Below are 25658 nucleotides of genomic sequence, written 5' to 3'. Positions count from 1 at the left end.
TGCCTTAGGATTCTTCCAATGAATCTCAGTCTGGCATCTGCTTTACCAACGATCAACTTTATATGATCATTCCATTTTAAATTACTCCTAATGCGTACGCCCACATAATTTATGGAATTAACTGCTTCCAGTTGCTGACCTGCTATATTGTAGCTAAATGATAAGGGATCTTTCTTTCTATGTATTCGCAGCACATTACACTTGTCTACAATGAGGTTCAATTGCCATTCCCTGCACCATGGGTGAATTCGCCGCAGATCCTCCTGCATTTCAGAACAATTTTCTAATGTTACAACCTCTCGATATACCACAGCATCATCCGCAAAAAAGCCTCAGTGAACTTCCGATGTCATCCACAAGGTCATCTACGTATATTGTGAATAGCAACGGTCCTACGACACTCCCCTGCGGCACACCTGAAGTCACTCTTACTTCGGAAGACTTCTCTCCATTGAGAATGACATACTGTGTTCTGTTATCTAGAAACTCTTCAATCCAATCACACAATTGGTTTGATAGTCCATATGCTCTTACTTTGTTCATTAAAAGATTGTGGGGAACTGTATCGAACGCCTTGAGGAAGTCAAGAAACACGGCATCTACCTGTGAACCCGTGTCTATGGTCCTCTGAGTCTCGTGGACGAATAGCGCGAGCTGGGTTTCACACGACCGTCTTTTTTGAAACCCATGCTGATTCCTACAGAGTAGATTTCTAGACTCCAGAAAAGTCATTATACTCGAACATAATACGTGTTCCAAAATTCTATAACTGATCGACGTTAGAGATATAGGTCTATAGTTCTGCACATCTGTTCGACGTCCCTTCTTGAAAACGGGGATGACCTGTTCCCTTTTCCAATCCTTTGGAACGCTACGCTCTTCTAGAGACCTACGGTACAGCGCTGCAAGAAGGGGGCCAAGTTCCTTCGCGTACTCTGTGTAAAATCGAACTGGTATCCCATCATCAGGTCCAGCGGCCTTTCCTCTTTTGAGCGATTTCAATTGTTTATCTATCCCTCTGTCGTCTATTTCGATATCTACCATTTTGTCATCTGTGCGACAATCTAGAGAAGGAACTACAGTGAAGTCTTCCTCTGTGAAACAGCTTTGGAAAAAGACATTTAGTATTTCGGCCTTTAGTCTGTCATCCTCTGTTTCAGTACCATTTTGGACACAGAGTGTCTGGACATTTTGTTTTGATCCACCTACCGCTTTGACATAAGACCAAAATTTCTTAGGATTTTCTGCCAAGTCAGTACACAGAACTTTACTTTCGAATTCATTGAACGCCTCTCGCATAGCCCGTGGCTCTTTTCCATCTCTTGGTTTAGCTGTCGTTGTTCCTTCGCGTTTCCATTTCCCAGTCTCATTGCCAACTGCCGACTTTGGCGGTGTTAGAAGGGTTGAAGCATTGCTGACGGATTTTTTACTCAGGTGGCATACAACGACTACGAAGTCCACGTTCGAAGTCACTGATCTCTCCCAACCGATCCATCCTGCTGTTTCTGCTCCTCTACTCATAACACAATACTCTCCCCACCTTCTTTTATACTGGCGGGTTCGCCTCTCGTGATATCTAGTGGTCAGTTATGCATTACACGGGGGTGCAGGGACACTCTGAATCAGACAGTGTCCAAGATGCTATTCCACGCCGGTGTAAAATGAATGTGCGCAACGGAAAATAATAAACGCTAAAATGATGATTTGGCCCTGTCTGACTACTCCTTGAAGCAGATCTTAGGATCTCTTAATTCTGTGAATTACACTCTAAACATAAATGAATGATTAAGGGAACTAATACTACTAAATGATAAACGTTGTTCCTGCTTATATATTTATTGTAGATTAAAATAAAAACATTTATATTACAAAGCTTACATTTCCTAAGTAGAATTACTAATCAATTGTCCAGTTCTGCCCCTTTTATGACTGCGCGATCTAATATCAATAACGCGAAATGACTGACATCATCTACGTACCAAACACTAGAAGACACTACTTTCAAAGATGATCTACGGTGGTGTGGAACCTCGGTGGAAACACACTAACGCGATCACGGCTGTTTAGCTTTTATAGCCCTAAAAAGCCGAAGAAATTTGCGATATCACAGCATGTACTATGTCCGGTGCGTCGAAGTGATGGTTCTCGTACTCGTCTGCGACGATGGAAGAACTCCAGCCACAAATAAACTCTTTCAAACACTAGGACGGCAGAAGGCGGTCCTCTGACTAATATACTCTAATACTGTCTTCCCCTCTCTATGTTCTAAGACGAGAAACGCGAACTCCCAGCCACAAAGACGGAGGTCAGATAAGGTCTCAACGTAAGTATAGGCAGAGGAAGTGCTCTCAATTACTGAACGCTGCGTACTCAACGACGACTTCCAAGTCCAGAATCGTAAAGGTTCGCAACAGAACAGTTCCTAACTGTTCTAACTATGAACTCTACTGAGAGCAAAGACAGCAAGTCCGTCTGTACCAACAAAAGCTGATATCGAGCGACCGTCACACACGGGTGCTCACAACTGAAGACGTCGTCTCTCCACCGCTGGTCTCCCAGCAAGGATGGCTCTCCACCCTCGTAATTCCAGAAACGAATCATATTCCCGAAACCACGGACTGTTCTCCCTTTCTACAGATTATTCCGAACGCCGACCAACGATATTTTAGTCTTTTGTCGTCCAGCGCGGAAAGTTTGCGAGGAAAAACCTACACTCGTACAATAGTACGCTTCTGAGTAAAAATCCTTGGAAATAACCCAGCCTGCGTGGTTTCCGAGGTGACGCTTCCTCGTTCCTCACAGCTGCGTCCAAGATTTTCGTTGTTTCCGAAGTATAATCCTTCCTGTCTGGCTACAAACCGGCCGGTCGCGACTCTATTGTGCCCCAGCGCTCAGGTGTCACAACTTCCGTCTTGTTACTTCCTATGTTTAAGCAGGACCAAGACACCTGTGTGCGCCTTCCACCTAGGGCTTGAGTTCCGCCTGCCTTTTCATTTCCACTGTCGTTCCAACCTCTACTAGTATGATAATAAAGACACTCCGTCACCTTTCATGCAATGAACGTTAACAAATATTTACAAGGCGTACTTGACAATGTCAGTCTCCTTTATATATTTACTTACGTTGTACAACCTATCAAATGATGTCTAATTGTGGTCGTAGTTCAAGGCAAAGTATGTGGATGAGTGCTTGTAAGGTGTGAAATTACATCCACCTTACAAGTACATATGAAGGATAAAGAATATTTCACTTTGCACTGCGCAGCTAGGCTGTGGGAATGCTTAACATCTGTGACCTGAGAGTCCTATCTTACTTTTATCGCGAGCTGCTCCTCATTCCGCGGCACTGCCTGTACTGTCACATACTACACGATCCAGCGACATTAATGTGACTGCCGCCCGTAGCCGACGCCAGTGTGCAATAACCACTCACAGACGGAGTGTGGATGCACGACTGGGGGCGACGGGGAGGGGGGAAGGGGATAAAGTGTGTCGTGTGTCACGGAACGCGGAAAACAGGGCAGTCGTTGTCGTAATTCGGAAATGGAGAGATTTATTCACTTCAAAAAGAACATGATCATTGGCTTTCGGGTCAAGGGTGGAAGCATTTTTAAAAAGTCTATGTTTTATGTAAACTGTTCGCGTCCAGCCGTGATTAATACACTACTGGCCATTAAAATTGCTACACCACGAAGATGACGTGCTACAGACGCGAAATTTAACCTACAGGAAGAAGATGCTGTGATATGTAAATGATTAGCTTTTCAGAGCATTCAAACAAGGTTGGCGCCGGTGGCGACACCTATAACGTGCTGACATGAGGAACGTTTCCAACCGATTTCTCATACACAAACTGCAGTTGACCGGCGTTGCCTGGTGAAACGTTGTTGTGATGCCTCGTGTAAGGAGGAGAAAAGCGTACCATCACGTTTCCGACTTTGATAAAGTTCGGATTGTAGCCTATCGCGATTGCGGTTTATCGTATCGCTTCATTGCTGCTCGCGTTGGTCGAGATCCAATTACTGTTAGCAGAATATGGAATCGGTGGGTTCAGATGGGTAATACGGAACGCCGTGCTGGATCCCAACGGCCTCGTATCACTAGCATTCGAGATGACAGGCATCTTATCCGCATGGCTGTAACGGATCGTGCAGCCACGTCTCGATCCCTGAGTCAGTAGATGGGGACGTTTGCAAGACGACAATCATGTGCACGAACAGTTCGACGACGTTTGCAGCAGCACAGACTATCAGCTCGGAGACCATGGCTGCGGTTACCCTTGACGCTGCCTCACAGACAGGAGCGCCTGCGATGGTGTACTCAACGACGAACCTGGGTGCACAAATGGCAAAACGTCATTTTTTCGGATGATTCACGTTCTGTTTACAGCATCACGATGATCTCACATTGGAATCGTGTATTTGTCATCGCCATACTGGCGTATCACCCGGCGTGATGGTATGCGGTGCCATCAGTTACACGTCTTGGTTCGCACTGACGGCACTTTGAGCAGTAGACGTTACATTTCAGATGTGTTACGATCCGTTGCCCTACCCTTCATTCGATCCCTGCGAAACCGTACATTTCAGCAGGATAATGCACGACCGCATGTTGCAGGTCCTGTACGGGCCTTTCTGGATACAGAAAATGTTCGACTGCTGCCCTGGACAACATATTCTCCAGATCTCTCACCAACTGAAAACGTCTGGTCAATGGTGGCCGAGCAACTGGCTCGTCACAATACGCCGGTCACTACTCTTGATGAACAGTGGTATCGCGTTGAAGCTGCATGGGCAGCTGTACCTGTACACGCCATCCAAGCTCTGTTTGACTCAATGCCCAGGCGTATCAAGGCCGTTATTACGGCCAGAGGTGGTTGTTCTGGGTACTGATTTCTCAGGATCTATGCACCCAAATCGCGTGAAAATTTAATCACATGTCAGTTGTAGTATAATATATTTGTCCAATGAATAACCGTTTATCATGTGCATTTCTTCTTGGTGTAGCAATTTTAATGGCCGGTAGTGTATATACCGAGGATGGCAAAATGGCGCAATCTAAGCCCGGCGCCAAGGCAACTGTGGTGCGTCTCGGGTAATCGACGACAGAGGTGAACGATGGCTGTGGGTGTCTGTTCAGGTTCCTGGTTCATGCACCCACGCTGACCGCTGTTGATCGACGAGGAAGTCTGAAATTTGCACGCTAGTAGCCCCAACTGGACGTCCACTGAGCGGATACAAGTGGTCTTTCCAGAGCAATCACGCTTTATGCTCCATCGGACAGATGGCCGTTGGCGTGTACGTCGTGAAACGTCTGAAAAGCAACACGACAATCGTCGGAAGGGTCCAGCCCGGGGTATTCCCTGGGTGACGTCGTCATTCTGGAAGGCACAGTGGTGCAAGACAAGTATGCATCTATCTTTGGAGACCGTGTCCACGCCTATGTGCATTTTTTTTTACGTCGGCTTGTTGGCATTACCTGCAGGACAATGCAATGTGTAACACAGCTCGAGGTGTACGTGAGTGGTTCGAAAAAACATCAGAATGAGTTTTGCTGACCTTCTCTGGCCACAAAACTCCCCGCATTTAAACCCAGTGGAGAATCTTCGGGATTATCTCGACCGCGCTGTTCGCGCCACGGATTCTCAACCGAGAAACATGGAGCAGCTTTGCACTGGAGTCGGCAGGGCTCCACATCCATGTAGGTACGTCTCTTCCCGCACATCTCGCGGCGGTCCGCGCTGCAGAAGGTGGTTATTCATGCCTGTGACAGGTGGTCACATTAATGTGATTGCACCCCGTAATATCGTACACAAATTATAATCTCACTCACAGCGACATCACACAGGCCTAGTGACTGATTTCTAGCGAGTGTAAGGATACTTTGTGCGTCGCGATAATCACTCAGTTCAACTTCAAACATCGCTATACTTCCACGATTAATCCTTGTGCTTCACTCCACAGTTCGGTGCAGATGGCACAGTCAAAGCGCCGTGGCAACTATTCACAAACATGAATCACTTTCCGTACCAACTTTTTCAAAGTAAACACTGAAGTGTGTCTAATGGCCCGTTCAGCATCGTACCGACATTTAAGCACTCATTACTACCATAGCAAAGTTTTCATCACCACACTCTGTTCCATGCTCCGATGAGGTATCCGAATACAATGGGATGTAACCAATTACTTTGTGCCGCAGACGCCTCTAAGCGCGCTTAAATGAACAAAACCCTCGCTACCGACGAACTACGGATGCGACGTACAGTTACACAGAGTTTGTAAGTTACAGGCAGATGTGGTTAAAAGATGTAAAATAGGTACCTACGCAGACAATGATGTCTCTAGAATCTCATTTGACCTCTCCTTACAAAGGCACTGACAGTAAAAATCAAGCATAAACAATCTAAAAATTGTAGAATATCGTCCATGCATTTAAGGCTTCGTCGACGGACTAAATGTTGGTAGGGCTATCCACCACAGCAAGATGTCTCTGAAACTCCGAGCCGCGCGAGATTAGCCGAGCGGTCTAGGGCGCTGCAGTCATGGACTGTGCGGCTGGTACCGGCGGAGGTTCGAGTCCTCCCTCAGGCATGGGTGTGTGTGTTTGTCCTTAGGATAATTTAGGTTAAGTAGTTTGTAAGCTTAGGGACTGATGACATTAGCAGTTAAGTCCCATAAGATTTCACACACATTTTGAACATTTTTTTGAAAGTCCGAAATATTACGGTAGTGCACATTGTCATCATCTTCAGGGCATGATGTCGACTGATGGCGGAAGGTCCCAGCAGATCATTAACTGTTGCCAAATACGTGCTACAGTCACGTCAAGCAACCAACCGAAGCACTGGCAGGCATGTAACAACTCGTTCTCCCGAAAGGCGGCGAAACCACACAAACTGTTTTATTTATGTTAAAATGTGTGTGAATTCCTAAGGGACCAAACTGCTTAGGTCATCGGTCCATAGACTTACACATTACTTAAACTAACTTATGCTAAGAACAACACACACACCCATGCCCGAGGGAGGACTCGAACCTCCGGCGGGATGGGCCGCGCATTCCGCGACATGATGCCTCAAACCACGCTGCCATTCCGCGCGGCTTTTATTTATGTTTCAAAATATGCACAAGGATATGGCGCTATAGTCATCTTGTGGTTTACGCCATCTGACGAAGGTTCACTAAAACATGATACATTGTCAAATAGAAGCAAGCAACTTCACAAATGTTAGTATAATAATTTATTGGACCAATATCGCCTAATTCCTACAATATTCGCATTACCGTTTGCAGCATTTTGTTGCTATTTTGAGATGTAATGATCTACAGTGTCGTCACGATATACAAATTAGACGACATAATCGACATTCGGGCCAATGCAACATTGTAAAGAGTGAGGAATAGAGGGAGGGAGGGAGGGAGGGAGGGAGGGAGGGAGGGAGGGAGGGAGGGAGGGAGGGAGGGAGAGAGAGAGAGAGAGAGAGAGAAGGAGAGCAAATCTCTGCTGAAGGATTAAACCTCCACCTTAATGTTTTTTTATTATTTTTCTTCATTAATCCAGTCCCGAAACTTTTTGCGTTGATTGGGTATTTCATTGACATATTTTATACCATTTCATGATGTTCAGAACGCATGTAATTTGAGTTTGTATACTACGATCACACTATTTTTGGCTTATCACATCTGATGATGCCAATAAGTTGCTTATACTGATATTGTGACCTGCCCGCTCCCTCCTTCCTCTCTGGACGAATAAGAATAAAGCTCGTTCTCTGCCTTCTGTTACTACAGCGAATGTGTGGGCTTTGTCATCTGACGTCTGTTCACCATTGTGAGAGGACCATCAACAGCATAAGAGACACACTACTTAAAAATGGCGGCGAATATTACCATAATTTGCGAGGTAAGACACTTTGTCATTCCAGTGATTGCTGTATTAGTCGGACTATACATTAATGACTCGATATCACATTCTACAAAAATGTCGGAAAATATTAGCTCTCTACGGGAACTCATATCTTAATTAACAAAATTAGCAGAAAGTATTCGGCATTTTCTGTAAGCACTCCAAAGCGCGAACAGAACTCAGTATTCCACAAACACATACGTAAATACGAGATGCTGGGATGTTTAACAATATCTGCAACACACTGTTTAATAACAAATAGGTCTACACTCTCGCGAAGCACCAAGTCAGCATTCTTCCTGTATTATTATTGTGAGAGACCAAAAGCAGTGTGCATAGTATACCTGTAAATGCTATGTCTACATCTACATCTACATTTATACTCCGCAAGCCACCCAACGGTGTGTGGCGGAGGGCACTTTACGTGCCACTGTCATTACCTCCCTTTCCTGTTCCAGTCGCGTATGGTTCGCGGGAAGAACGACTGTCTGAAAGCCTCCGTGCGCGCTCTAATCTCTCTAATTTTACATTCGTGATCTCCTCGGGAGGTATAAGTAGGGGGAAGCAATATATTCGATACCTCATGCAGAAACGCACCCTCTCGAAACCTGGCGAGCAAGCTACACCGCGATGCAGAGCGCCTCTCTTGCAGAGTCTGCCACTTGAGTTTATTAAACATCTTCGTAACGCTATCACGGTTACCGAATAACCCTGTGACGAAACGCGCCGCTCTTCTTTGGATCTTCTCTATCTCCTCCGTCAGACCGATCTGGTACGGATCCCACACTGATGAGCAATACTCAAGTATAGGTCGGACGAGTGTTTTGTAAGCCACCTCCTTTGTTGATGGACTACATTTTCTAAGCACTCTCCCAATGAATCTCAACATAACGGAATCACGCGCGCCCTGCCGTTCGCTCAGCCCGGCCGCACATGCGCGGTGGTCGGCCTTAGCTTCACGTCGCGGCCACCGGAGATTCATGGCATTATCTCCGGCTGAAGACGTCGCGCCATTCCATAGTTCTTGTCTGCAGCTCCCTCTATGGCCACAAGATATAACGGGAGCACAGACCTGACGCAGGGGGCACTCGCTCTTGCTCGCTAGCTGTGTTAATATCGAAGTGTTATTGTATAGATCTTGTATGACAACCTGTTCTTAGAACTTTGTTACGATTTGGATTGCACTGTGGATTTGGGAATTGTATTGTGAACCTAATTACGTAGCCACTTGCTATGTGAGCAATAGACGGTGCCTGCTTCAGTGTGGAGAATAAAGATAAGTAACCTTCCTGATCGCTGGCGCCTTACTTTGAGACTAATTTTTTCTCGGCCATCAGATCTTGCGTCACAGCCTGGATACGTCCTGCTACCAATTCCAACTTATGTTTACCATTCCAGGCAGACATAAAAGTTGTAACACCTCACTCGTCACTTATCAGGTTTTGACGTGTGTTCACCCCAGCTAATGGACTAGTGGATCAACAGAGAGTGCAAAACTGCCGCAATATCGGATAACGCAAAGAAAGTAATAAGGCCCTGTGACTCCCGATTGAACTGCGGTGGCAGTGTTGACATTAATTGACTCAAAATTGATCCCTTTTAATTAAAAAGGGTTGCACATTGATGTTATATTCAGCTATTGAACACCAGATGCAAATGTGAACATAAAATTAATTAAGAAAGTGACTTGGGATTTCAACTACTTGATTGAAAACAGATGCAGTCGATTAGCACAAATTTATTTTAACTCACGACCTTCAATCATCACATTACATGACTCTCCTGACAGGCAGTGGTGATAAATTGCGTTTACGTGCAGCAAAGCGCGATAAATCAAAATTAATTCCTATCGACTGACCCAAGCGTAATGCGAAGTGCGAGAAGAATTCTACAATACACGGCCCATGAAACCCTCATGGAAACTTTGCCGACGTGATCCAACAAATTAATCAGTGGCCTAACTCAAGACAGAGCGGGCGCAATATCACCAAACTCAGCGTGGCGGGGCGTCGTCGTTGTGCGGACGTCGGCCGGCCTCGTGGTGCTGCAAGGCTGCGCTCGTCTATTCACTCCTAGCTATCTTGCTCAGTACATAGCTGAACCAAAACCTTCTATCTCCTAGCTCAATCGTTCCGTTTGCTGAGTCCTAAACTGCAGAGATGTCCACTCTCTCTCAGGCAAGCTGAATAAAGAATGCCACGTCCGCACTCTAGGCAAGCTGTGCGGAGACTTCAGCCAGTCTGCTCTTCGCCTCAGTTTCCGCTCCAGCAAAATCACTTACGCCAATTGCAGCGCAAGTCGAGTTAATTATGTGTCGCTTCCCAATGCCGACCAATACCTGCTCTGGGAAGTGACCAAATTCCCATAAAATTTCCCTTCCTCTCAACTTCTGCTATTTAGGTCCTCTAAGGCCACCCATCAAGGTTAGCATCTGCATAAAACACCAATTTTTCCGAAATTCTGACTCCCAGGAGAGTACTTCAAATTTCTTGGTCCTAAGTTCCAATCAGAGGCCGGCGTATTTCATTCTGGCACTCTTCACCTGATTTAGTTTAGACTCTGTGGACCGTGAATTCAGCGTGAAGTTGCTATAGTCACGAACATGCATATTTCGACTTCTGTTGACCACTCCACCGTAGCTTTGCGCGGCTTTCTTGCATGTTTCACTGAAAATAGGATGACAGACATTTATCAACAGGCGTACAAGTTCTCCATCTGCTTCCCAGTACACCAACATGGGGTCAACCACCCACTCACTGTCACTCATCTTAAGGCACCTGGAGGCCGCGCCTCGTTACCGCTTTCTCACAGTTTGAGCCATCCTAAGCTGCTTATTGTCACTTTCCTTCACCGCACCCCAGCCGCGCGCCACCACCCGGCTGTGGTCAACTTTGAATACTTCCGTGGAATGAACTAGCCTCCAGTAAATCGACACATTTCCACAAAGTTTTCGTGTCGCTTGAATTACTTTAAAACCATCACCCAACATTAATTATTCCAATACATCCATACCACACCCTCTACAAGATGCACTGAGCCTTGTCAGTCACTTTTGTTCAGCCCTAGTGTTCGCTCAACGAGACTTCGGTGATCTATAATGACTTCATGTAAGTAGTTCTTGGCATCTTACAAAGTAAATATCAACAAAAAACCAATAAATATAATGTAGCTAAATTTTCACTGCAAACTTTCATCAGTGGCATAAAACTGGCAACCTGACACCGTAGTTAAAAAAAAAAGGGAAATAATAGGATCGCTAATAGTGGGATCCTAGAGAAATATATTATGTTCATACAAACGATGGGAAATCCGAGTAGTGTTATCACTGGAAGTCTTATCAGTGGATTGTGATGTGTCACTTGATGTTTAATATGCTCAAAACTTTGACTGGCTATTACTGTGCTTCGTTTCTTCATTTGTGAGAACATGACATCTTCCTCTGAGCTTGTACGTATACTCGACACACCGAGTGTAACCGAAAGATCCCCGAGTGCAACAAATAATACTCGGTATCGTCTATGGTCGCATACAACTACAGTTCCTCGTTTCAGAGTTGCGCCACGAGCCGAACTGAGTTAGCAGCCAGTCGGCCGATTTAGGCCGCCTGCTAGTTACTTATCTTTTCAGTCACGCCGTCTGCGGCGAGGAAGTAGCGACGTCACAACAGAAAGAGACAGAGCAGAGTAGGCGAGAGTGGGAGGTACTCACCCTTGCGGATGAGGAGGCTGGTGACGCGGCGCAGCGCCTCCCGCGGCGAGCGGTGGAAGAACTTGGGGGAGAGGTTGGGCGGCAGCGTGGTGGGCTTGCGCGCCGCGTCCCAGGGCGGGTGGTGGTGCGCGTGGTGGTGGTGGTGGGCGCCGGCGGCCGAGCCGGCGGGCCCCAGGCGGTCCAGGTGCTCCGAGGAGGCGGGGCGCGCGCGGTGCCGGGGGTACCAGCCGCGGCCCGGCCCGCCGGCCGGCAGCTCGGGCAGCAGCGGCGCGCCGCGGCGCAGGGGCGTGCGCGGCACGTCGAAGCCCGAGCCGCGCGCGAAGATGGGCGTCTCGGGCAGCGAGCACGACGTCTGCAGGCCGCCCGGCGCCGGCGCCGGCGCCGGCGAGGGCGCCGCGGGGGAGCGCGGCGCGTAGGCGCGCGGCCGCCGGTGCGGCGGCAGCTCCGGGGGCAGCGTGCGGCGCTCGCACGGCACCTGCCGCCGGGGACACAAAACCAGGCTACAGTACTCCGCCCCACAGCGGACGTAAAACTGTCGACAAGGTTATATCCCACAGGATGGCTTACACACTGAGTGGCGTCATTTATTATTAACTGCGAACACACAAAGTGTCGGAACTATCTATAAAGGGCAGTCAAATGAAAACACGACAGTTCGAAAAAAAAATTATTTAACTCTTTTGAGCCGTGGTAAAAATTGCTGTTTTGAAGAGCGCGCCGCAGCGCGTAGTGTGATGCAGTCGCCCTCCGTTTCTGGTGGTGGCGCCGCTGCGGCAATCGTAGCTTTGGTGTCTCCCTCTCGTAAGAAAGGGTGAAAGGTTGCCGTTCACGTGCATTTAAGGGGCGCTATGAGCTCGCCAGTTGGTCAGTCTGGGTGACTCTGGAATCCGGGTCAGTCTCTCGTCAGAATTTGTGAGGTAGTGAGTGTCTGTCGTTCGAATTAACCTTTAAGGCCAGCAAAATGAGAGTCTTTCCACTCCGACAGTAAGAGAACGCAGTGAATGGTCGCCCGGGTGGGGCTTAGTTCCTGAATCTGAGTCTGCGCCTTAGGCCGCCAGTCTGCTCAAGTTTGCTCAGGCAATGGTCGTTGGCGGTTGGATCGATCGGTTTGTCGGTCGCGCACTGAGACACAAGATGACTTGTCCGTCTTGAGCGTCGGCGCATGTGAGGTCGCCACGTGAATCCAGTGGGCCGCGCCGTATAGCGAGGAGAGTGGCTTCGCCGTCGAAGCGAGAGTAACAGGAGTCAATCCACGACGTTAGTCTGGCCGGTGCGAGCTGCGACGCCGTGGTGTAACTGGTTCTCCGAGCGCTTCTGGGCCCCTTCAGTTACCATTTTGTGAAGCTTGGCTCGCTCCTTTCCTGGTGCAGGGATGTCGTTTTGCCAGTGGGCGTGTTTCCTCTGCATGGTTGGGTCCGAGCCAGTATTTCCGCCGTCGTGTGTCTGGAAGTGAGTGGGAGACGCACCTGCAGGGCAGTCGCGACGGAGCAGCAGTCGCGGACGGAGCAGCGGGCAGTCAGTCGGTTGGTGCGGACCAGGAAAGACGGGAGATCGGCGCGCCTTCCTGCGTCCGTTGAAGCGGCTGCCAGCGGGCGGTTCGGGAGAGCGATTTGGGGGTGCTGCGCCAGGTCTTGTTCAGAAATCGCACTTTATCAGAAGTTACGTGACTAGTGACATGTTGTGTGATTTACTCTTGTTAAATTTTACTCGTTTTCTTGGTCAGTCTCCCGTCCCCAGCTTGCTCGTCTGTCTCTCCTCCGCATCTGTTAGCCAGTTAGTGTCTGTCTGTCGCTCGTAGCTGCCTCTTTCATATTTGTCGGATTCGGTGTGTTAACGAATTTATTGCTTCGTGTGTAACGGCCTAATTCCTGAAATATCTTTTTATCTTGCCTATCATCTTGACAGGCGGTAAATGTCTACTGTAGAGCATGTTAACTTGTTTGGCCAACTTTGTATAATTTTTTTATAAGATTGCATTTCATGGGCTTTTATTTAAATGGTCATTTTAGTATATAAAGTTGCCACCCTTCCACCGTAAGACTTTTCTTTGAAGTTAAAATCAAGTCGCACCTTCGGTGGCTAGTTATTCTTTTAATTTTATTGTTTTGTACCATTTCCATCCCTCCTACGGGGTGCATAGTTTATGTGCTTGTGTGAATTGTTAAAACTTTTACTTTAAGGTAATCTAGTGTGTTGCAGATTTGCACCAGTGTAGTCTTTCAGAGGTGGTTGTGAGCGGTCGTGACTACAGCCGTGTCAAAAGGGAGCGACAAGGTTCTCAGCCCGAAAGCTCATACACACAAAAATTTGTTTCTTTCTGCCTCTGAATTAATTGTAACTTGATATTTAGTGGGTCCTTTCTGCTTATAATTTTAAATCTATTTCTTTGAAAAAAATTCCCATTTAAAAAAAAATAATTTGCTTATTTCATCAGTTACTCCTTGGCAACTACTTCCACGCTCACATAGTGTGATTAAATGTGTTAATGTTCTTGATGAATCGCTAGTAAATAAAATAAATTCTTAAGTATACTTTTTTTAAAAATAAATCCACGGTTCATTTTTATTTTTTCAAAAGCAATAACCGAAACTCTTAATAAATTTATGTTATTGTGCGAGGATATGATCAATGCTATCATGGAAAAATGTTTTCGGTTGCCTACAGAATATTGATTGCACCCAGATGTGCACCTCTTCGTTCGTAGTAAATCGACGGCCACACACGTCTTTCTTCAGGTCTCCAAAAATATGGAAATCGCATCGGGAATGTGTAGGATGCAGCTTTCGTCCTGTCCGCCTGCGAGATCGGCATCCCGCATGACAGGAAAGAGATGCGGGATGCCTTCATAACACCGGGTCAAACTAAAGCAGATGCTTAAGGTACGACTGTGGCCTCTGCCGGAGACGAAAACAGACTTATGTCTCAGCCAACGGTGGCCATGGCCCGCTACCCGAGCACCGCGGATCGACAGCAGTGCCAGAGGTCGCGATCAACAAGCAGACTCTCTTTCTACGTCACTCACGTAATCGAAAATAGTCCCAGGAGATCCATTCGCCAGTCGACCTTATAACCCAGTGCAACCCCGGCTAGAGGAAGGTGGCGGAAGCAAATCGTTGATGCAGCGCGTAGTCTACAGGGCCTTTGATCGCTGAGACGGCTTGGCGTCATCTGGGGGTGGGGGTAGGGGGGTGGATGATCATGGCCGGCGAGAAATCAAGGCTTGGCTCATCTAGGGGTGGATGAGCATGGTTGGCGAGAATGACACGCCGCCCGGAGTTGCGGGGATCTGCCATCCTGGACGCAACAAATGCCTGCCTTGTGTGCTGGTACTCCGGGATCATCGGGGTATTAGCTTCGGACTTTCACTCAAGAGTCATGTAACGGTGGTTTGGCCTCCCTGGACAGCTTTGTGGTAATGCTGCGCCAACCACTCTCTAGTAGTCTTGTTTTCCTCTTTTCTACCTGTGAGGTAGACATTTTACCGTTTTTCTTCTGTTATGAGATCCGAACTGGGATCCACATTTTGTTTCTTGCTTAAATTTTGTTTTGTTTCGACTACTTTGTCGACATCAGCTATGTTATTGTTTATTCCTTTTTCCCAATAAAAACAGACTGAGGAATGTCGCTCGCGTTTTGTCTCTGCTGCCGCAGGCAGAACATACAGGACATGTAACGGCTTCCCAGCGAAACTTCTGCATTGTAGTCGAAACAACACACACAGACTGCAAGAGCCCAGTGGTCACTGACTCTCTCGAATACAGCGCCATAGTTAAAGCACAGACGAATGTGGACACTTTGCAGAGACTGAACCACACCATGACGTCCACACGCTCAAGAATTTTGACGAACGGCACCAGTCATAATTCTCACTCACATGCTGCCAATGTTGTTTCGACTACACCGCAGATGTTTCGATGGGGAGCGATTACACATTTTCCACACTATTCCCATCTCCCCCCTTGTGACTTCCGTATTTTTAGTGCCCTGAAAAAAGACACTCGTGACTGTCGATTTGCTTCGGGTACAGTCGTGGGTCTATAGGCAACCGCAAACATTTTACCATGAAGGCACTGACCATCTTGTGTCACGGTGGGATAAATGTGTGAAGAGTGGTGGCGATTAATTTTGAAATAATAAAGAGGTTACTTACTTTCTTCCATCTGTCTCGTTTTCATTCGGCTGTCCCTTATATATTAGTAACCGACTAACCTGGGGCACAGTTGCAACTTGCCTATTTAATGGCTTCCAGGGGCAACAAGAATATGACTTTCGATATTTTGCACAGCTATTGACCGAATTTAAAAATTTAAAACACTGTCTTAATCTACTCTTTAAGAGGTATACCCTTACATTTAAAGTTTAACACAATAAGATTGGTAATATAGTTAGAAGTTTTGTGTATGTCTTAAGCGATCACAACTCACAGCATGCAAATTACCCAGAATGTATTCATCCAGATTTCAAAATGAGAGCACTTAGCGCCTTTCGAGAAATTTTACATTTTATTTCAAAACCTTTAGAAAGCTGCTTCTACCTGTCACTCCCACAAAATGATAAAAGGAGAAAAACCATTACTTTTAATTTATTACTCCTTTGCCACTAACTCTATTCACGACACGTTTTGACCATACCCACTTACACTACTAACTGCACCTGCAAAAATGATATCATTGTATGACACATGGTTCATGAGATATGCATTGGAGTCTGATTCTTTAAAGAACCAGGGGTGTGAGTTTGCTACTGCAACAACTGATGTTTTGTAGACTACTGTGTATCAGTAACGTGCAGCAGCAGGGCCACAAAATATATATATCCACTTTGTGCTAACAGAGGATATTAACATGCCACACCAGAACTAGCATTACTCTATGCAGAGAGAGTACTGATGACAGATATAAACATAACTATGGAGCAATGATCCCGGACCACATCATCCAACCATACTCTAAGGGATGATAGACACAAAAATAGAGTGAAATTATCAAAGCTGCAGCTGAAGCTGTTAACTGCGTATTTAATATTGAAATGGATTTGTGAGTGTGGTGTGCTGCATCAAAGTTATTTTTTGTGCAATTTTTTATTTGGTCGTTGCTGATGATAGTTTACAGTAGTACAAACAATACAAGGAAATTTAGAAGAAACGAGGCATGTGAGGTATACGATACCACATGTTGGGTGTTGATACCTCCTCTTTATGACTTGTCTCAAAAACGATTTATTTCTGTTTATGACATTTCATTTTCATGATTTGTTTCAGCTGTTCAAGCACTCATAGTGCTATACTGAGCAAAGTGATCAAACTGTCATGGTGTCTCCTATACACTTCAAGCATTTGTTTCATAAAAGAGTAATCAGTTCAACTTGTAATGTTTGAAACATTAACTTATTAGATGTTTTTGATAAAGACAAAAGGAAAAAGTTTAACTTAACTGTGATGTCATCATTTACTAAAATGTAATAAATAACATGACTAAACAATTTTTGAAAATTTGGTTATGGTCCAACAAGTTAGCTTGTGTAATGTGAATTTAGGGACACATGGCATTACAATCTTCCACAGTCTATCATGCATCTTTTCCCACTGGGAGACTCCAACAAGAGATAATACAGTGCTGTAACATGAGTCATTTGCATCCAGCCTAGCTATATTGATGTTGTATTTTCCTTGAACTATATGATGTGTTTCCTGACATACATTGATTGTTCAAATAAGGTTAATGTTGTACTGTAATTAAAATAATTTCTATTCATAATATACTTAAGAAAAATTGTGACTCAACAACTGAATAACTATGACAGAGAAACAAATGCATTTTTAGGAAGGGCCTGCCATTGATTTGTGATGTTCTAATCATTCTACAGATGATTGGGAAGAACCACAAATTTACAAAAGAAACCTTCTTGAACCTTCTGGTTTTTGATTGAGTGTATACCAACTTTCTGCAGTTAATAACACACAAAAAAGGATATCACCTTGTCTGACTTCTTTGGAGAAGTACAATACCAGTCTTGAATCAGTGTTAGCTGGATATAGGGCATTGGATTGAATGGATGGATATTATCTGTTTTCTAAAATGCATTGGCTATACAATGCAACAAAAATAATACCAGAAATATTAAAAAGTAAAAGCATGAAGGTCATGTCTACCAATGGGACTAAACAACAAAGATTCAATTGTCTTGTACTTTACTGAATTTATATATTGATCACTCAGGGCATCTCTGAAAGTTAAAGCACACCAAGGCTATATATTTAGACAAAACTGGCCCATTTTCAATGCTTTGTTTACAATCAAATCATAATGTGAGGAACAGATACTGATATTCAGAGAGCAATCAACTATGTATCCAAAGCCAAGCATACAGTTTTAAAATACTGACTGATGAAACAAAGATCATGACATTTGCTGGTAAATACCCAAAGAGAATAAAGTCAGTATTTGACAGCTGCTTACTTCAGCAGACATAGAATTTTAATTTTGCAGGCTGTGATTTGATGGATACCTGGGTCAATTACATAGATAACAAGAGTAATACGTTTTTATCTATATTTAAATAAATACAAACTCAAACTTAAAACATTTGTTATGTTTTTTTGTTGAATTATATTGCCATGTTCCACATCCTTATATATTTGCTCACTATAAGTCTGTGGAATGAATATAGTATCTGACCTGATGTAATGCAGTCTAATCTGTGTGTGTTAATGATTCCCACAGGAATATTTCTGTCATGACAGTATTAGTATGCAATAAACTGAAGTGTAACTAAAGAAAAGTTTGCAGTCATTCATTTATTTCTGCACTTACATACTTTTAATCATTATTTGAAATATCATTATTTTGAACTCAGCATTAATAACAACATTACATACAAGTTCAGTTATTAAATTTGTAGCAACTTTAACCACAAACACAAATAGCATCTCTGATTAAATCATACATCCAGTCACATGTATATATTTTTAGATTAGCCATGTGCAATTGCTGAGATGTTGAGGTGCTTTTTCCCTTTATGAGTAACTGATTGGCCCCAAAATTCAAAATGTAAATGGCCCCTGTTTGAAAGTTCACTGAACACACTCTTCAGCTCTAAAAAATAAATAAATAAGTTTCAGAGAGGTTTTCATTTAAACAACAAGCAATGAAGGGAAAGATATATTAGGAATGATTGTCTTACAAGATATTATTTGAAAGATACTGGCAGAAGTAAAGCTGTGAGGGCTGGGCGTGAGTCGTGCTTCGGTAGCTCAGATGGTAGAACACTTGCCCGCAAAAGGCAAAGGTCCTGAGTTCGAGTCTCGGTCGGGTACACAGTTTTAATCTACCAGGAAATTTCATATTAGTTGAAAGGTTTGAGTTAAGGTTTATCAGTATTAAATTAGATATTTTAGATATCTATCTATCTTTTAATCATGTTGTAGTTCATCAAAACATGAGTCAATACGTTGTAATTTTGAACATCACAGTATTTATTATTATGCGCTACTGATCCTGTCACTGTGCTGTAAGTTAAATAACATTCACCTTCCAAATGCTATCATACACATCTAATTAAGCAGAACTCGTGTTCACACAAGTGTTTGTCAATATTATTTTACAGAAACTATTACCTGTGTTAGCTTCTATGAAAGTAGACCACATATTTTTTGCAAGAAATAGTAAATGAATGTGAGCAACTGAATTGACCACTGAAAATGAAATAAAATTACTGTAAATTTTAGGAAACATTCAAAAGAGATATAGAGGTGCAAGATGCATGAATACCACTGAAAAGTTTCCCAGACATTATTGTTCTTCTAAGAGTAAGTAATGAAGGCATATACAGATATCACATGGAATTAACAACTAAAAAACATAAGTGGTTAATACTGATTGAAGAGAGGACAATGATTTGGTTTCCATAAATAGTAGAAATTTGGAAACAGTCTAACAGTTTTACTTCAGTATGCCTGAAAATTCAGTCAATAGCTGTAGCACAATATTCAGATTCTTTTATCTTTAGGTATCATAATTTATGGGGTTACTTTCTTGTACGGACTGAATAAAAGTGATCCAAAGAAAACCTGGCAATACATTATGTAAATACTTTTGGCATTTTCTGTCAAGAAATGGACAGAATGCAACATGACTATTTCCGAAATGGTTCCATAAAAAATAAATAACAACTTTTTCAGCCACTATCAAGAATGAAAATAAAAAAGCCAAACATGTATTTATGTGAAATAATATAAAAGAAAAGCGGAATAAATATATAGTGCTCTACGTGGCATCTTTGTTAGTCATGTCGAACATGTGTTGGCTATTATTTAATAAAACTGACATGTGAAATGATTTGTGGAAGAAAGACCTATGTCAGTAATGAGGATAGTAGCCTGAAAAAGAAAGTGCAGATGATGTAAAACACTGAAAGGGTATGATCTGTATGTCAATACATATTTGGAGAAGATATGAAACTCAACAGCAAGCAGACTGTAACTATACTTCCATGCCTGGTATGGTTTAGAAAGTAAGCTTTAGATTTCAGAGGAAAATATCATGGTGAGGTTGTCAAGTGAGTAGTATGACATTCAAATAAGGTAATATACATGTGAAATATAGCTTACATTAATAAATGCTATGTAGTAATAAACAGATGTGTACCTATAATGGGACAAAAACTCAGAAATGAAGGAGGATACAAACAATACACATCATCAGGATACAACTGTAGAAACAGGTGAAAACAGTCATAAAAATCATGTACTTAACACAGGAGTATAAGAAAGAAAGAAAAAAACTATACAACAAAATCTCTAGATTTTGCCTGAGAGGTTTGGGGAGTTTTGAGTCTAGCCGTAAGTGATGAGTGGGATTTAGTAATGTTGTTTCTATGAAAGCCTTCAGGGCTCCACAATGACCAGAAGGAAGAATCAAACATAAAACGGAAATTTATGAAATCTAACAAAGGAACACAGAACAGTGATATGATTTTTTTATAATATCTCATATATAATGCATGCATTTTCATGGAATTGCCAGCATTTAATATTCACTACCCCAAAGAACAGAGCAGTATTTTCACAAATAGTTGTGAAGAAATTTGTCTACTTTGACTTTATTGCTGAGTCATTGTCTTCATAACTGAAAGGGCAAATGACTGTTGCTTATATACAAATGCAAACTGCAACTAGGCTCTTGAAGTGGGGTTATAGAATAGGTCACACAAACTCCTTGTACGCTGTTTCCTTAGCATGCATAGTACTCTTCAAGATCCTTTCCAATATATTTAAATTTTCAACTCCTCTACTACTGATTACATTTGTACATTCTATTTCACATAGCTTCATAGAATTACTGTGTAGTATTTGAATGACATGATTGGCTGTTATTAAACGACTGTCTTGGAACCCAGAACTTGGTTCCAGTTGCAGGCCACACCTTCCAGGGGCAGCAGTTATTTCCCTAATTATTGGTCAAATTTAAAAACTTAAAATGTTGTAATAATCTAATCATTAACAGATATATCCTATGTTATAGGTTCAACATAATATGTAAATATTACACTTAGAAACTGTGTGTTTGTCTTGAGGCAGTGTAACAGGCAGTGCCAAATATCTGGACTTTATTCATTAAATATTTGAGAAAGAGAGCAGTTAACGGCTTCCAATAAATTTCACACATAATATCAAAACTTTACGAAGATTTTCGTCTCTGACTTCCCTCACAAAATGATGAAAGGGAAAAAAAGTTTATCGGTTACTACAATTTTGCTGTTCACGCAGTAAAACTTCAACATCAGACATGACGTTGATTTATCACTTCTTTACTACCGAGTCTTTTCGCAACAAACTTTGCACGCAGATAGTGTCCATATAAACTTTCCTGGCAGATTAAAACTGTGTGCCGGACCGAGACTCGAACTCGGGACCTTTGCCTTTCGCGGGCAAGTGCTCTACCATCTGAGCTACCCAAGCACGACTCACGACCCGTCCTCACAGCTTTAATTCCGTCAGTACCTCGTCTCCTACCTTCCAAACTTCACAGAAGCTCTTCTGCAGACCATGCAGATCTAGCACTCCTGGAAGAAAGGATATTGCGGAGACATGGCTTAGCCACTGCCTGGAGCATGTTTCCCGAATGAGATTTTCACTCTGCAGCGGAGTGTGCGCTGATATGAAACTTCCTGGCAGATTAAAACTGTGTGCCAAACCGAGACTCGAACTCGGGAGTTCGAGTCTCGGTCCGGCACACCCCCGAGTTCGAGTCTCGGTTTGGGACACAGTTTTAATCTGCCAGGAAGTTTCATATCAGCGCACACACCGCTGCAGAGTGAAAATCTCATTCCAGTGTCCATATATATCACTGAATGTACTTGCAAAATTACATCACTGTACGACACATAGTTCAGGAGTTGCAGCGTCATAGACATTCAACTGCGTGGGAAACGAGCTTTGCTCACAACGTTGCACAGAAAAACTTCAGCGTCAAACACCACGTTTTAATTTGTTACTTCTTTACCAGTAAGTCTATTCGCAACACACTTGCAGACAGTGTCTACGTGTATCACTGAACATACTCCCAAAATTACGTCACATCATAAACATTGAGATGCATGAAACTTGTTTTTACTTAAAACGGGGCACAGGCTACCAGGACTATATTCATTCAGTGTTTCATAACGAGAACACTTTACGATTTCCAACAAATTTTAAATATAACTTCAAACCTTTCCCAAACTTTTTCTCATTTACGTTCTTAATGTCAAGTGTTTAACATATTAACTAAGTTATAAAGTAATAAAATTGATGTAAATCGTGGCGCAGGCAACTGTGTCGTGAGATTCAGAGTGGGGGACACAGGTGCCTGTGTCACGATTTATATCCGTATGCTGTGATCAACAGTGCAATTTCGGAGAGCACATTGCTCCATACCTAACTAAACAAGTGCCAGCACAACGATGGCTACATCCATGTTGGATGATCAGCAATGGAACCTTTGGGAATACCAGCGCCACGGTAGCCTATACCCGCAGGCTGTGAGCAACAGTACAACCTCGGGATGCAACGAGCTCCAAATCTAACGATGCAACTGCCAAAACCACAATGTACGTCCATGCTCTGCGACAGGTGGGTGGTGGTACATGAAGCAGGACTCACCTCCCGGCGGCTGCCGTGGCCCCTGGCGGCGCGACCGAAACCAGCGTCCATGGAGCGGGTGCGGAGACTGCTGGCGGCGTCGGGCGGGTGGGGGTGCTGGTGCTGGTGCGGGGGCGGCGGGGGCGGCTGCTGCTGGCAAGAGGCGGCCTCTTCCTTGGGCGGGTCGGCCTTGCGCGCGCCCGGCAGCCCCGGCAGGATCTCCGAGTATTCGTCCTCCGCCTCCTCCACGGGGGACGGCGGCAGTGGCGGAAATTCCAGGTCCGCCGACACCGTCACCTGCGACATCGCGTCCTACATTTTACGTGTGCACCTTTCTGTCACATTTCTCGTGTATGTTAGCTGTTAGAGTTACGTGACGTGTTGTGAGAGATCCCGGAATTATAGCTGTGAGGGCGAACTTTTTTCAGCCTCCGATCAGTCGTCAAATTAAAACGGTGAAGGTTTGCGCGTAAAGTCACACTGTTTAGTTCTGTGTGAGCTCGTACAGATGTCTACAACAATTCATCTAAATCATTGGATATCAGAAAATACTTCTGTTGGAATGGAATTTAAATCATCTGGTGGTTGAGGAACCGGAAAATCTACACCATGCCCTACTGGTCGGATGGCGGACGGAAGGTTAGGGTAGCTTATTACCTTCTTGTTTTTCGAATTATGACCAGCAATATCAACACTGCAAAAGTAGCAATCGCCGGAATGATTTCTTGGCTCCCTCCATATCATAGGAACAGCAAATCTAAAGGCTTTTTTCTCCTTTTTGGACCATTTTCTCAGATCTTCAACACACACATTACATACCTCATGTGGCGCCCAAGATTTATCGTGATCACCAAGTTCAGATCCAAAGTATGACAGATAAACCTTTTTCACAATCTCTGCAATGTTTCTTTGATGTTTTTTAATCACAAATTCACCACAAATAACAAAAACTGTCAGAGTTTTTACAGCCACAATTAGACATTGTACAGAGCACATGTACAGGAAACGGGAAAGTGAGGTTAGATTGACAGTAAACAATACATCATCTGTTAACACAACACTAGAATCGACCTTTCTTTGCGAGCAAATGTTTTTCACCAGTGCTACCAACGCCATCTACATTCATTATACCTCCTTTTTAAATTATTTTAACTATATAAAAACTGTTAAATTCTTTAAAAAGTCGCCTAATTTAATAAATTTAACTGTAAAATGTGAAGAAATGATGGGTGATACAGTTTTTTAAGTATCATATTAGGATTTCCAACATAAAAACATAAGAATAAGTTATTTTCAGCAAAAAAGTTTTTACATCGTTGGTCTGTGTTTGATGATTTATTAAGAGAGTTTCATAGATTGAACAAGTCGATAACGTTGGTCCACCTCTGGCTCTTACGCAAGCTGTTATTTGCCTTGGAATTCGTTGACACAGTTGTTGGATGCCCTACTCATAGATACCGTGTGAAATTCTGTCCACTTAGCGCGTTAGGTCGTCAAAATCCCGAGCTGGTTGGGGGGCCCCGTCGATAACGCTCCAATCGTTCCCTATTGGGGTGAGTTCCAGCGACCTTGCTGGCCAAAGTAGGGTTTGGCAAACACGAAGAGAAGTATTAGAAATTCTTGCAGTGTGCACTCGGGCATCACCTTGCTGAAATTTAAGACCAGGATGACTTGCCATGAAGGGCAACAAAACGGAGCGTAGAATATCGCCGAGCTACCGCTGTGCTTTGAGGGTGCCGCGGATGACAACTAAAGGGTTCCTAATATGAAAAGAAATGGCATCTCAGACCATTATACCTGGTTGTCGGGCCACACGGCGGGCGGTAGTCAGGTTGGCATCCAACTGCTCTCTGTGGCATCTCGTGATATGTCTTCGCTTATCACCTGGGCTCAGCGCGTAGCGGGACTCACAATTCTATTCCATTCAATGAGATTCCAGGCCGAAGAAGGAAACGCATGACAGTTGATGATAAATTCCATTGTAATACAGAAAGTCTACAGCCCAAATTGTTTACTCAGACCGAACTTGACGATCTGGTTAGAGATCTGGGCTTAACGAAAGAAAAATCTGAATTGCTTGGCTCTAGATTAAAAGAAAAGAACTTATTAGCAGTTGAAACCATCATATACATGTATAGAAAGAGAGAGCAGCAATTTTCCAAGTTTTTTCAACAAGAAGGTGATTTAGTGTACTGCTCAGACATTCCTGGTCTGATGAATGAGTTTGGTATTGAATACAAAAAGGAAGACTGGAGGCTGTTTCTTGATTCATCCAAAACTAGTTTAAAGGCCGTTTTATTACACAATAGTAAGATGTATGCATCTATACCTGTTGGCCATTCTGTACATATGAAAGAAAGCTATGAAAACCTAGAAATAGTGCTAAATAAAATAGGTTATTCTCCTCATGGTTGGAAGATATGAGGCGATCTAAAAGTAACAGCCATGCTCCTTGATCAGCAAGGTGGCTTTACCAAATTTCCATGTTTCTTGTGTGAATGGGACAGTAGGGCTAGGAATCAACACTGGTGCAAAAAGAACTGGCCTGTGAGGTAGTCTTTTAAACCTGGCGAGCAGTACATTCTATGCGGATACCTTGTAGATCCAAAAAACATACTCCTACCACCTCTATATATAAAGTTAGGCCTAATGAAAAAGTTTGTAAAGGCTTCTCCTAAAGGTGGACCATGTTTTAAGTATCTGTGCCAAAAGTTTCCACACCTTTCAGAAGCTAAACTAAAAGAAGGCGTCTTTATCGGACCTGGCATTAGAAAATTGATGGTTGATGTTAACTTTGAATCCATAAAGACCTTAAATGAGACAGAAGCATGGGTATCATTCAAGCAAATCGTTAAAAAGTTCTTAGGAAATGAAAAAGACCCAGAATATGTTCCTACTATAGCTACAATGTTAAAGAAGTTAAAAAC

General features: G+C 43.7%; 1 protein-coding gene across 1 annotated transcript in view; it reads right to left on the bottom strand.

The window, feature by feature from the left end:
- LOC124594114 (Holliday junction resolvase MOC1, chloroplastic) overlaps positions 1–25658 on the bottom strand; it is a 1166819-nt gene that overhangs the window by 493836 nt on the left and 647325 nt on the right. The window contains exons 8-9 of the mRNA XM_047132471.1: positions 22831–23028; positions 11613–12087 (exon numbers count right to left, since the gene is read on the bottom strand). Coding sequence (XP_046988427.1) covers positions 11613–12087; positions 22831–23028 — 673 coding nt within the window. The remainder of the gene's footprint in view (positions 1–11612; positions 12088–22830; positions 23029–25658) is intronic.

This window comes from Schistocerca americana, chromosome 2 (assembly GCF_021461395.2).
Source record: "Schistocerca americana isolate TAMUIC-IGC-003095 chromosome 2, iqSchAmer2.1, whole genome shotgun sequence".
NCBI classification, from domain to species: Eukaryota; Metazoa; Arthropoda; class Insecta; order Orthoptera; family Acrididae; genus Schistocerca; species Schistocerca americana.
This window is presented reverse-complemented; position numbering and strand designations above follow the sequence as displayed.